General features: G+C 47.1%; 1 protein-coding gene across 4 annotated transcripts in view; it reads right to left on the reverse strand.

Moving 5' to 3' along the window:
* The window catches only part of DENND1A (DENN domain containing 1A), a 498,746-nt gene that overhangs the window by 147,642 nt on the left and 337,892 nt on the right, over window positions 1–13,212 (reverse strand). For all 4 annotated transcript variants that reach the window (XM_032418251.1, XM_032418250.1, XM_032418252.1 and 1 more), the window contains one exon: window positions 6,132–6,257. In XM_032418251.1, the coding sequence (XP_032274142.1) occupies window positions 6,132–6,257 (126 nt within the window). The remainder of the gene's footprint in view (window positions 1–6,131; window positions 6,258–13,212) is intronic.

A 13,212-nucleotide genomic window follows, 5' to 3' on the forward strand; every position in this document is an offset into this window, starting at 1 on the left:
CTGCAGAGCTGGATGCTCCCTGCACGGCCTCCTTCAGAACACACGATAGTGACCGTCTGTTCACTGCCCCCACCCCAGCACTGGCTCCCTGAGGGCAGGGGCTGTGCTCCCTTCATCCTGAGGAGGCCCAGCTAGCAGGCTGGCCCAGAGAGAGCCGCACTGGACTGTTGACTTGACAACTCTCACGGTGCTCCATCTACACCGGCCTTTCCGCAGGTCCTGGCACAGAGCAGGATGCATCCGAAAGCACCAATATCCATCAGTTTTGCTCTCTGAGTTAACATTTTACCAAGACCTGCAGTGGGCCAGACATGGGAACAAGTAACCTTCAAATGTACTGTCTTGAGAGGACTCCACGTACAAGCTTACGAGAACTATGAACAGAAAAAGGCAGGAAATTAAAGCACACAATTCTATTTTTGAAAGTTCTTTAAAACTGAGGCCACTGTGTTGTCTTCCAAAGAGAGGGTGGTAGGTTAGTCTTATTCCGATTTCACGATGATATTATTTTAAACAAAGGAGTGTGGGAAAAGTAGGATTCTTTTAAAAATTCATTTGTTCTCCCTGGGAGGGAGAGAGGGGAACATCTGAGGCAAATTCAAGAACCACACCGCTATACATATCCTCCGAAAGTTGCTATCTTCCACCAAGCACAGAAAGGATCCTTGGCCTAGCAATTAAAATCATTTGTCTTTTATCCCCTTCTTGCCAAAAAGGACCCCAGCCCTAACTAGTTAATCCCTAACACACACTGCTACTCCCAGAGTTGCCTGGCAACTGCTAGGAGGCGTGTCAGAGAGCAAGAAAGGCCTAAATAAATGAGCTGGAGCCTGGGCTGCCGCTTGACATGGATAAAGGGGGTTTTTCCGAATGGGGCTGCCTGGCTGCTTGTGGTTCTGTCATTTAAGTGGAGAAGAACAAGTTGGCGTGGCCGATATTGTTAAATATCTTGGGCTTTGCACCTCATATTCTCGGGGTGACTGAAAAATGGGTCACGTGCCCTTGCAATCTGCAGACACTCTCCCCTCTGCCAGGTAGCACCAACCTGCAAAGCCTAAAGCCAAGGCAGGATGCGAGGTGTCTGCGCTGAACACACTGAACACAACCTGGCCTCACACACTTCTCTGTTCCTTGCTTTCCCTCACCCATCCTTCCACCCGCTATTCCCAAATTTACTCCCTGACGCCTGGACCCTGCCATGACCCGGGCCCGGCGCTGGAAATGCAGAGAGAGTTGTTAACATGGAGCCTGAGGAAACCAGAACAAAGACAGGCAAGAGGGTGTGGTGGAAGGAACCTGAGTTTTGGAGTCAGGCCGACCTGAGTCGGCCTCCTGGCTCTCCCACTCACCAGGAAGTCACCAGCAATCTCAGCCTTCATTCCCCACCTGGAACGTGGACAGGAACGGGGCAGTTGTAGGGGAGAAGTGGAGCCACCCGGGAGATGAACGAGCTCCAGCCAGCCTTGTGGGAGGCCACTGAGCAGGTAGACTTGGCTGTAACGGGACATGCCTGGTATCCCACTCTGGCCCTTGGGAGAAATAATTCACCTGGCCCCGAAGAGACACTGCCAGTGAGCCGACGCAGGCCCTCCGGCCCGGGCACGGGCACGGAGCAAGGCCTGGACGGGGAGCAGGGCCGCTCTGGCATGTGGCCGGCCTCAGCAGGGGGCTGCCTTCCCCTGCCCGGAAACGAAGCTCGAGATTCCCCAGCCAGCTGCATTTTGAAATTTTTCCAGTAGGAAAGGAAAAAAAAAAAAAAAAGCCAAAAAGTTAAAAGTCCCCAGGGGGCCCCGGGCCCCGGGGGGGGGGGGGGCGCCCCCCCCCCCCCCCCCCCCCCCCGCCCGACTGCGGCTCGCCCCCTCCCAGAGCCAGGCGGGGCACCGAGGGGCGCAGCGGGAGCTGTCCGCCAAGCAGAGTAGAAAGGAGCACAGTCTAGTCTGTCACGTTTCATGTTTTAAAAAATCCAAACTCTGTGACTTCGCAGTGACCTGAGTCCCGTGACTGCACCCGCTGGCCCAGGGTGGGAAGCCACCCCACCGCAGTGGGGCGAATGCTGTGGGCACGTGACAAAGCAGCCAGAGAGGACGAGCCACAGGAGCCCTGTCTGCTGTGCCCCCACACCCACGCACGCTTCTCCGGGCCCTCCACCCTGCTGGCGCCCTCCACCATCGGCCGCGGAACGTTCTCCAAACGCAAGGCGGCTGCTTGGGCCCTGCCCTGCCCTGCCATCTGCCTCAGAGGCTCTCCCCCCGAGACTAGCACCTGCTTCTGGCCGCCAGCTTTCTCCCTCACCTTCTACAGCAAAGGCTTCCGTGTACTCGGATCCTCTGCCCGAGTAAATCGACGCCAGGGATTTCGCCTCAGGAAATAGTTCAGACCGTGCACGAAGATCTCTATAAAGATGTTCATCACAGTGTGATTTAAAATGGTGAGAGGTGACCGACCATCAAAAGAACCAGCGTTAGGATAATGTGATGAGCCTCAGCACTGATTGCAGATTGGGGGAACTTGATAAAAATCTCAGACACTTGCCTTTTTAAGAGCCCCGCAGGTGATTCTGATCCACACCAGGGTTGAGAACAACTGGGGTCACCTGATGGGGTATGTGCTGCCATCATAAGTGATGATGTTTAAGGAGAGTTTTTATATCAGGTGAAAAAATGCTTACGACATACTAAAAGGCAAAACCAAATAACTGGGAACTGGATTGCTTTGCCAGGAATATCTCAACTGTCTTTAAGTAAAAAACCAAAAACCAAAAACCAAAACCGAAATGAAACAAAAACAACCCCCAAACCCTACAGCCTAGGTAGAAACATGCTAACATGTTGCCTTAAGTCCAGATGATAGGATTATGGGTATTTTCTCATTTCTAGTTCTCTGTTACTTTAAGCGTTTTTTTTTTTTTTTTTTTTTTTACCAAGAGCAGGTGCTATTTTTTATAACCAGAGAAACAACTAAAAGACAAGTGGCCCTACTTGCCATCCAAAACAGGCTCACCCAAGGTACCATTCCCCACGCCACCCCCATGTGGCCAGTGCCCACCAGCCCTCATCCCTTCTTGGGCTCACATGTGCTTTGCAGTCAATTATTTTCATTAATTCTCCAAACAATCTTGCATAGGAAGTGTTGTTAGCCCATCTTTCAGGTAAGGAGAAATGCCTAGAATTAAATCTATGGTTTAAAAACCATCGTAACATGGTGATGATGCTTGGCCAGAAAACTGCAGGCCCTCTGGCTTCCCTCCTGGACTTCCAGGAAAAAAAAGCTATTTGGGAGATGAATGGGACTGAAAGCATGACAAATCTGCCATATTTCACTGATTCTAAGACGCAGATTTCTTCACACCATAACATCTCTGAAATCTGGATGTGTCTTACAACTGATGGCATCCAACTGTGATTGGCAGCACCCTTTCCCATTTCGTAATGGTACTTAGAGTAATGGTACATCTATGACTGAATGGCAGCTTAGACTCAGTGAAATGTACCTTGTTTACAACCAAACCCATCATCCTATCCTCAAAATGCTACTTTTAATGACTATATAATATTCTAGCATATGGATATATTTCAATTTCTTTAACCAGTTTCCTATTATGGATACTTAAGTCTGTTCCATGTTTTTACCATCGTCAGTACTGCTACCGGGAACACCTTTGCATTAAGTTTTCACTTTTTCTACTTATGGGCATCATCACTTTCTCCTTGGTCCAAATCTTGGGAGTTATTTTGACATCTCTTGCCCCTCGTCTCCCATATTTTGTATCTTTGTAGATTCATTTAGTCCCTTCTTCTTCATGGTACCTCTTCCTGGTGTCACCACCAGAGGGCTCTCTTGTGAGTCTCCCGGACAGTCCCCTGGTCTCTGCTTCCAACTCCCCTTTCAGTCCATCACTGTATCACTGGTCAAACATGACTTCAGTCTTACCGTATCTCTGCTCAAAAAATGACATTCCCTACAGGGTGAAGTTCACACTTCTAGCCTAGCATCCCAGGCTCTGTCAGATTTGGCTCCAAGCTCTCCTACCCTTTCCCTACCCAAACCCACGACTCCAGACAAGTGGCCATGAGGGGTACCGCCTCCAAGCCTTTGCTCACTCAGTTAACTCCACACCCACCACATGAAGGAATGCTCTGTCTTTTTCCAAACCTAAGCCATCAGACCCAGGTCAAGTTTCACCTTCCCTATGAAACATTTTATGGCTCATTTGATCCTTATAACCATCTGGAGATGTAGAATGATAGGTATCCTTAGCCTCATTTCACAGGTGAAGAAACTGAAGTTTAAAGAGATTAAGTGGCTTGTTCAAGGTCGCACAGCTTAGAAGTGCAGAGCGCGGCTTTGAACTCCAGGGCTTCCGTGCTTAAACCCAATGACTTTTAGAGCCAAGAGCAAGTACAACCATAAACTTCTTCTGAGGAGCAACTTGTGCCCAGATCATATATCCAGCAATCCCCTACCAAGATTCAACAGTCTCTGGATTCGAGACACATATATGACAATAATGAGATCATTTTAAGAGTGGAAATACCTCATGTCTTTCAGTTCCCAGCAATGCAAGGGAAGGACTTGGCCAGTTATCCCAGTCTCCTTTTAGAGATGGGAAGACAACAGTATTTTTCTTGAATTATACTAGCTCTCAAATTAGCACTAGACCTGACTGGTTTGGCTGGGCCCAAGGTCAGGACAAAGAATCAGGGCTGCCTCACTTGGAGATAAGCAGGACATGGGGAACTTGCTTTAATGAAGGGCTTTAGAGGACCTCAGGGAAGTAGTTCTAAGGAAGCAAAAAGAGAGTACATCCCTTCTGTTATGTGACCATGACATTGCCTGAAGCTGAGGCAGCTTAGAAAGTCAGGCCTAAGTGCTGGACGGGAGACAAGGAACAAGGAGGATGGTGGCATTAGTCTGCTGCTTCCTGAGCCCCCCACTTGGCAGAGAGTATGCCCTGGGTGAAGGGAAAACAAGGTGTTTACTATTACTCTGGGTCTCATTTAGACATATGATGGAGTCATAGTAGCAAAAAAAAAAAAAAAAATTCTTAACAATGTAGAACTGTGGCTCATGGGGAAGCGTAAGCAAGATTCACTGTCAGAGTTTGTACATGAAATGCACTGCCTGACATATAACTCAACTTTTGTCATTTAATATAATAAAAATGCTGTGGGTTAAAACCAGAAACAAACAGCCCTGGCCCATAGGCAGTGCGACCTGTGCTGGTTCCTCACACCCACTGCAACCAGGCTGGACGCGGCTGCCGTCACCCACCAGCTCAGGATGAAGGGAGCTCTGTGCTCTTGAGAGAAAAGGGCAGTGGGCAAGGTCGCCCTCCAGCGTTCCCTCCTATACATGGTGACCCAGGTCCCCCAAGGCCAAGTTCTCCATTCTCTGTGGCCAAGAGGCCAGGAGTAGGCGTTATCAGATGAAAGCTTCTCACTGAAGCCGGGAGAGTTGGTACTTTGTTTTTAGGGTTGACCTGATACCTTCGTATCTTCATATAACTTCCCACCTCACAGGGCAGGCAGGGGAATGGATGAGGCTACTGAGGCTCAGGAAGGCTGAAGGGCCACAGAGGGGGATAACATTATTCCCCAGTTCGTGGCACACCGTGTAGTCAATACACCAAGAACACTTTGGGAGCACCTGAGCAGTGAATCCCCGGGACACCTTGCTTTCTCGAGTGTGGAGTAGAAGCCCCTTTAGAGGAAAAGGGCTTTGAGACACAGAGGGAAAGCATCGGCTTTGGGACTATTCAGCTCCTCCGCTGGTTAGCAAGTCATGTCTCTTCTGAGCCTCAGTTTCCCCATTTGTCAAGTGGAAAGGATCCTCAGAGAGTAGGCGTGTGAGAGGTCCGGGCACTGTCTTAACACGCAGCTGGCGCTACTGTCCAGGGAGGGGACGGGTCTTAACGTGCACAGGAACAGTGAGTGCTTCACACATAGCAGCATGGCTTCCTCACGCTAAGAGGAAGGGCAAAGGGAGGGCAGCCCCCTGGCCCCTCACAACACAGACGCACAACCCCTTCTGGGTGAATTCAACCACCAGATGAAGACCTGATTTCCTGTGACCCCTGAGGCACATTTCTCAGCCCTGACCAAACAATTTATAAATGCCAAGAAGCTACTCACCGGCTCAATTTTCAGAGCATTTCGGTAGCTGCCGAAGAAAGCAGCCTGGGCCTTGAGGAAGGCCCTGGCCACACCGTCGCCAGTAGTTGTGGACACCTTCTTTAGCCGGTTCTTCAGGGAAGAGATCTGGTGACAGAGAGAAAGGAGACACGGGTTGAGGGCAGGGTGGGCGGATGGCTGGCTAAGCCCGATACATACGGAGCTCTAGAAATTCCCTGGAAGGGGGATGGATTTAATACCTCAGCTTCTGGAGAATAAAACTGCATTCAGTATTAGGACAGGTTTCTGAAACTGAACAGAGTGTATCGAATAAGAGCAAACACAAAGCTACTTTCTGAGTAGTTTCAGTGTGCCGGGTATGTGTGTTCACATACATTTTCTAATTTAATTCTTTCCACAATCTTGCAAGGAAGGGATCGGCGTTCCTGTCTTACAAGGGTGAAACAATCCCAGAGAGAGGAACAAACCCAAGAAGTGGCCAATTGGAACGTAAATTGAAAGTCTTACGATCTAAGCCCAGACAACACAAATTTTTTAGTTCCAATTCTACTCCCTCTTCAAATTACTTAAAAATATTGGAAATGAATGGCTTATTTATAACATATATACCTCACACCTCATACTCTAGTTATACATTAAATATATAAACACATGTGATATAGATTTATTGAATATATTATAAATCAAATGTTTATTAAATATAAGGTAAACAGATGTATAAATATATATTCTTATATCCTTCATTCTCTAAAGGAATCGTGGCAGTTTATAGAAATGTACTCAAAAGATTTAGAAAAATAGGCAAGAAAGCCATGGCACTGGGAAAAGCAGCCAGAAATATTTCGTATATCAATGTAAGCTATAAGGTCTTACATGGTGGCTACAACTGGCCTGCAAATTTGATTTAAGAGCCTGCTAGTGGTCAAAGCAAAAAGAGAAACTCAAGTTGTGAGATTCTTTGGGTCCATGTAGTACAAACAAGCCACTTGCACAAATGAAAACACATTTTCCTAAAAGTGAGAACTCAGAGAGATTTCTCCTATGAATCCTCAGCGCAGGAAATCTGCACGTGTGACATGATGGCTCTTGCCCTCAACATCAGAGACAACGTCAAGCTTCCTGGTCCGTTTCTAACATGCTTTTCATTCATCTCAGGATGCCGCACTGCACAGCTTCTGGGCACACCATTCACACTGTGTTTGTTCCATGTGAAAAGTACCCCTGGAACCTGGCAATGTGGTAGCCTCGAATCAGTGGTGATCCAACGATGAGCAAAACCAGACCTGGGCCCTGCCCACGTGAAGCTTACATTCCGGTGAGGAAAATATCAAATGATTGTGACATAGCTACCATGATGAGTCTATGCTAGAGCTCACTGAGGAAGTCAACAAGGCTTCCTGGAGGGAATCAGGCTTGAATGGAAATCTGGAGGATGAGTTGAAGTAGAACCTGGCAAAGAGGGGAAGGAACAGTGTCCCAGGCACAGGGAAAAAAGCCTGTGGTGAGAAGGAGTTCGGAGAATAGAAAGGACTATGGCTCCAGGGGAGGGAATGATGGAGAACATGGCCTGAAACGAGGCTAGCGGGAAAGGCAGGGGTCAGAAGTGCTGTGAGTACGGTCAGGAGTTTTTTTCCCTTCGTCTTAGGGAAAATGTAAACCAAACAACTGTTTTTAAGCATGCAGGAGCATATCAAGAGCACATTTCAGGGACTGGACAAATGCAATATTGTTAAATATAAATATATGCTTTTCAATATGTATGTAAAGCTAAATGAATAAATCAGATATCAGTAAAAAAAAAAAAAAAAAAAAAAAGAGCACATTTCAGGAATCTGTATGGGCTTTGATATAAGATTATCTGATGGCCTGACATTATTTAAGGATAAAATAGAAAAATTAGATTCAGGTGGCCCATGAATCACCTACAAAACTTTCTGAGCCAGAGAGAGAGAACACAGAGGGAGAGTGAGAGGGAGAAGCAGACTCCCTGCTGAGCAGAGAGCCTGACACAGGGCTCAATCCCAGCACCGCGAGATCATGACCTGAGCCGAAGCCAGACGCCCAACCGACTGAGCCACCCAGGTGCCGACCACCTACAAAATTTTAATATGAATGAGTGATGATCCTTTTTCTGGGCATAGGCTCCACAGTTCTCCTCAGATCCGTAAAGGTACCCGTGAAACTAAAAATATTAAGGATCGCTGGTCTGGGATAGATTACATAGACTTTAAAAATGCTTCTTGGGGGCACCGGGGTGGCTCAGTCAGTTGAGTGTCTGACTCTTGGTTTCAGCTCAGGTCGTGATCTCTTGGGTCATGAGATCGAGCCCTGTGTCAGGCTCTGCTTTAAGAGTCTCCCTCTGCCCCTCCTGCTCGCATACGCTCTCTCAAATAAATCAATCTTAAAAACAAAATAGAAATGCTCCATGGGTTTTATTTATTAATAAGCTTCTGATAAGGGGTTTTATTTTTTATTTTAAAAATTTTATTTATTTGAGAGAGAGAGCACGAGCAGGGAGGAAGGGCAGAGGGAGAGGGAGAAGCAGACTCTCCGCTGAGCAGGGAGCCCGATGCAGGACTTGATCCCAGGACCCCAGGATCAGGACCTGAGCCAAAGGTAGACGCTTAACTTACTGAGCCATCCGGGCACCCCAGGGATTTTTAAATAGCTTATTAAGATATATTTTATATACCATAAAATTCACTCATTTGAAGTATATAGTTTAGTGGTTTTTAGTATAATGACAAGGTTGTAGAACTATTATCCAACCCCTAAATATTTTTTTCACCCCCAAAAGAAACCCATCTTATTGTCAGTTACTTCCCATTCCCCACCAATCTTCCTCCCCTCCTCCTGCACCCTGTCCTACATAACCATTAATCCACCTTCTGTCTCTATGGTTTACCTGTTTTGGACATTTCATATAAATGGAATCATACAATAAGAGCTCTTTTGTGACTGGCTTCTTCCACTTAGCATAATGCTCATTATAAACAAGGTTACTCCATGTTGTGGTGCTTATCAGTACTTCATTCTTTTTCACAGCTGAATAATATTCCACTGTATGGCTACAGCACATCTTATTTACCCTACATGGTTATCTAGTTGACAGGCGTCTGGGTTGTTTCCACATTTGGGCTATTATGAATAATGCTGCTATGAACATTCATGTAGAAACTTTTATGTGGAGACAGCAGAGATTTTGAGGCCAGAAACTGAACGGTGAAAATCCTGTTGCTGGAGCTTATAAAGATAAGCTGGAAGGACACGTGAAGTCGTGGGGCACAATGCTGGGCACCTAGTAAGTCGCCACGAAGTGTTTACTGAGTAGAGAGAACACTTCCTGTGCTGTTGCTACGGGGCTGTGCTATATGCACAGTGAACTGAGTGAGGGTAGGGCTAAGGCTGACGTCCTTCTCTGGGATGTCAGAAGTGATGGGAATATGCAGAGAGGGGGCGGCTACCCTCTCTGGGCTTGGAGGTGGGCCAAGGAAAACCACCTTGCTCTGGAAGCGGTGGGTGTCAGTATCCCATTGACCGTGACTTCCCCATTCAGGGACACATGGCCCTGACACAGTGCCACCGTGGTGAGAGCCCACGAAGAGCATGCAGGCCACTCAGTACCCGGGCAGACTCTGCCATGGACTTGCAACTTGAAATAGCAACGTGAAAACAAAACAGAACATGCTTTATTAAAATGTGAAAAATACTGCCCACTTCCCACCCTCTGAAGAATAGAAATCCTGCCTCTCCCAGGGACGAGGGTGACATTTCCATCCTTGGAACTGGTGCAAGCCGCTGTCACTCTTCTAGATCCTCAAAGGCCTTGGGCCACCTGTGCTGCAGATGATTCCTCACTTAACCTTCCCTGGCCTTTCCCTTTCATTCGGGAGGTGTTTAATTACCTTGGATTCACAACGCTGCACTTCAGGTGAGCTTCTCCTAATGGCCTCATTATCATTTTACACAAAGAAGTCGTTGCTGATTGTAACTGAGCAAATATGAGTGTGTGCCTTCCTGCCCGCCCCAGCTGGTTTGAAACCAGCCAAGTGGTCCTGGGCTCTTGGTGCCCCTGTGACCACTTAGGCCAAGACTTCTGAAGACCTCTCCTCACCCTGCAACATGGAGAAGCTTTTGTCAGCACTTCAAACTTTGAAACTTCAAGTATATGCGCATCTGATAACTGGCGATAGAATTTTGTCCTTTAAATAAAAGTGAGGGACGAAAATCGGAGGCTTAAAATAAACCACAGTCATACATCTAAAACTGAACTTGCCAGGAGTACTCATGGGGTTCCTGGTCAAATCATTAACATTGGGGTTCATCACGCATAATGTGGGGGCGACGGAAATGCTGATGAGGATGGCTTTCTCCTTTATTGAGGTATCAGGAGGAAGACAGAAAACAAAGGAAAGAGGATGCTACATTGAATGCACCAGCCTCTCCTGAACGCTCCCCCCCCCCTCCTCTGTGTCCCATCTTGGCCACTGCAGCATCACCCAGCTCATCTCCTAGGCCAGAATCGGAGGTCAGATTCCATAATCCTCCTTCCCTACCCACCACCATTCTCCATATCTTATCAGCACCACCCCAAATATGTCTCAAATCCACCCTCTCCTCTCAGTGCCTGGCACTGCGCCATGCAGCTCCATCCCTCCTCTCTGGCCCAGATTGGTGGAGTAGCTTCCCAGATAGGCTATCTTCAGTGTCCCCTCAGTGCCGCCCACCCATAGCTGTTCCAGGAAGCTCAGAAACACATGAATCTGGTCATTTCAATCCCTCCATCAAAATCCTTCAATGCCCCCACCCTTGGCCATTACCACCTGCAGAAAAACATCCCAACTTCTCAGAGCAGTCGGCGACGCTCTGCTCAACTGGCCTCACTTCCCTCAGCCCCACCTAACGTATGTTGGACTGATAGCGAATTACTATTTAGAAGCATACACTATTCTCCAGCCCATACACAGGCCGGAAACTCACACAGCCTTGTCTCTTGTCCCTTCCTGTTCTATTTGTGGAAGATCTATTCACCCTTCGAAAGACCATCCAAGTGCCCATCAGTGGGGGCCAATTAAGTCAATTATACCACATCCTCACAATGAAATACTGCATAGCTGCTAAAAAGTATCTGACAGTACTTGAACTGACGTGAAAAGATGTCCATTAAATACTGCCAAATGGGAGGAAAAATGCAAGTTGCAGAGCTATACAGCATGAATCATTTAAAAACATATATATATATATTTATATATGTAGTAAAAATCTAAAATGTCATGGATCAAACTTTAACCATGAAGGGATGCTTTCACTTTCTATTTTACGCACTTTTGATTGTTTTGATTATCCTTTATTAAAAAGCATATGTTCCTTTTATGATAAAGATTTTAAATGAGGTATTTTTCCTTAATAGTCAAATTAAAGATTACCTTGGGTTAAGGGAAAGAGGGAATCCAGATGTCCCCTCATCTACCAAGCCTTCCCGACCCCTAAGGCAGGGTTAATGACACCCTGTTGGGGTGCTCGGACTGCTTAGGTGAGTCTTCGGCGAGCGGCTACAGCTACAACCTCTCCCGCTAGCCTGAGTTCCCAGAAGGCCAGCAGGGCCTGGCTGGTGTGACCATTCAGCATTTGCTGCTAAATGAAAGAATGGGCGAGTGAGTGTTCTGATATCCTGAGAGGCATTTCCAGTGGTTGAGCCTCACTGCTTGGAGGAAAGTCTAGGGTCACATTCTTTAGTGACTGATCATTAGAAGAATCTGGTCTCCGTTGGGAAGGATCGGTGGGCGGGGCGGAGGGGCTGTAGTAAGAGAACCTGATACTCATCCGTTCCCCTTCTGCAGAAAGCCACCACTTAGATGCAACCAAAACTGCAAGGAAAACAAACCTCTCCGTGAAAGCAGACACACCTAGTCCAGTCTTAACACTGCAAACGTAACACGTGCAATAACAAAAGCAGTATTGCCTACCCCACGCTCCTGCTGTACCTCCTCACTGAAGGTCTCTTGATTTCACCTGCTTCTCTGTCCACATGCACTCCTCAGGCAGCAGAGGGTAGAGACTGGATCACTTAAATCTAGGATTGGACACCTGGCCCTCCTACTAATTTCTTAACCTTTCTGAGCTTCCGTTTCCTTTGCTATAAAATGAGATATCTGCAACATCCGTTCGTTGTGAGGATTAAATACAGTGGATGTAAAATGGATGGTGGAGGCAGCGAACTGCCTCCATTCTTTGGCGTTCACGGTTCCTCTTGTCCTTAGACTCCTGCAACCATCTTTCAACTGGTGGCTCTTCTATTTTCATCCGTCTTTTGCATGAACTTGTCTTTCTAAAACAAGAGGTTGCATCCTATTACTCCAGTCCTCCAAAACTTTCAGGGGCTCCGTAGTGCTAACATGATAAAGTCCAAATTCCTTAGCAAAATATTCCAGGCTCGGTTCAAGCTCCATTTCCAACGTCGTCCTCTACTGAGTTTCAGAGGCCTCCAAACCATCCCTAAAAGCCTGGAATGTTGTTTACCCCTCCCCCCCACATTCTTGAACAAAATCCTTCTATCAAAAAAAAAAAAAAAAAAAAAAAGCCAAAAGCCTTTTTCTGTGATGCCCTCTGTCAGAACAAATAGCACTTTCTCAGGGCACATTAGCTTATTCCTTTCGTTGATGCCTAATCTTTGCAGGCCCCATGCTGGAACGGTGCTAGGAACAGCCGCGGATGACCAGGACCCAGCACAGGAGAGCTTGCAGTCAGGCTCCCCCAAGACCAGCCACAAGGTAGTTCATTACTACTTCGAAAGGAACTCTCAGGTGGTATGTATCACCATCCTAGTATTTAGCCTTTTCTATAACTAGTTTTTATGTATCTTCCCCTGACGAGAATGAAGATAAACTATTTGTGCTCAATAAATATAAGTTTCTTTATTACTTGGTTGCAACTTGTGGCGGGTGGGGGGGAAGGTGGAGAGAAAGATGGCCCACTATTTACCTATCCACCTGACAGGAAAAGATGTCCACAAAATACTGCCAGACGGGGGCAAAAATGCAAGTTGCTGAGCAATACACACCGCATGAATCATTTAAAAAAA

Source organism: Phoca vitulina, unplaced genomic scaffold, assembly GCF_004348235.1.
Source record: "Phoca vitulina isolate PV1807 unplaced genomic scaffold, GSC_HSeal_1.0 scaffold21, whole genome shotgun sequence".
Classification (NCBI taxonomy): domain Eukaryota; kingdom Metazoa; phylum Chordata; class Mammalia; order Carnivora; family Phocidae; genus Phoca; species Phoca vitulina.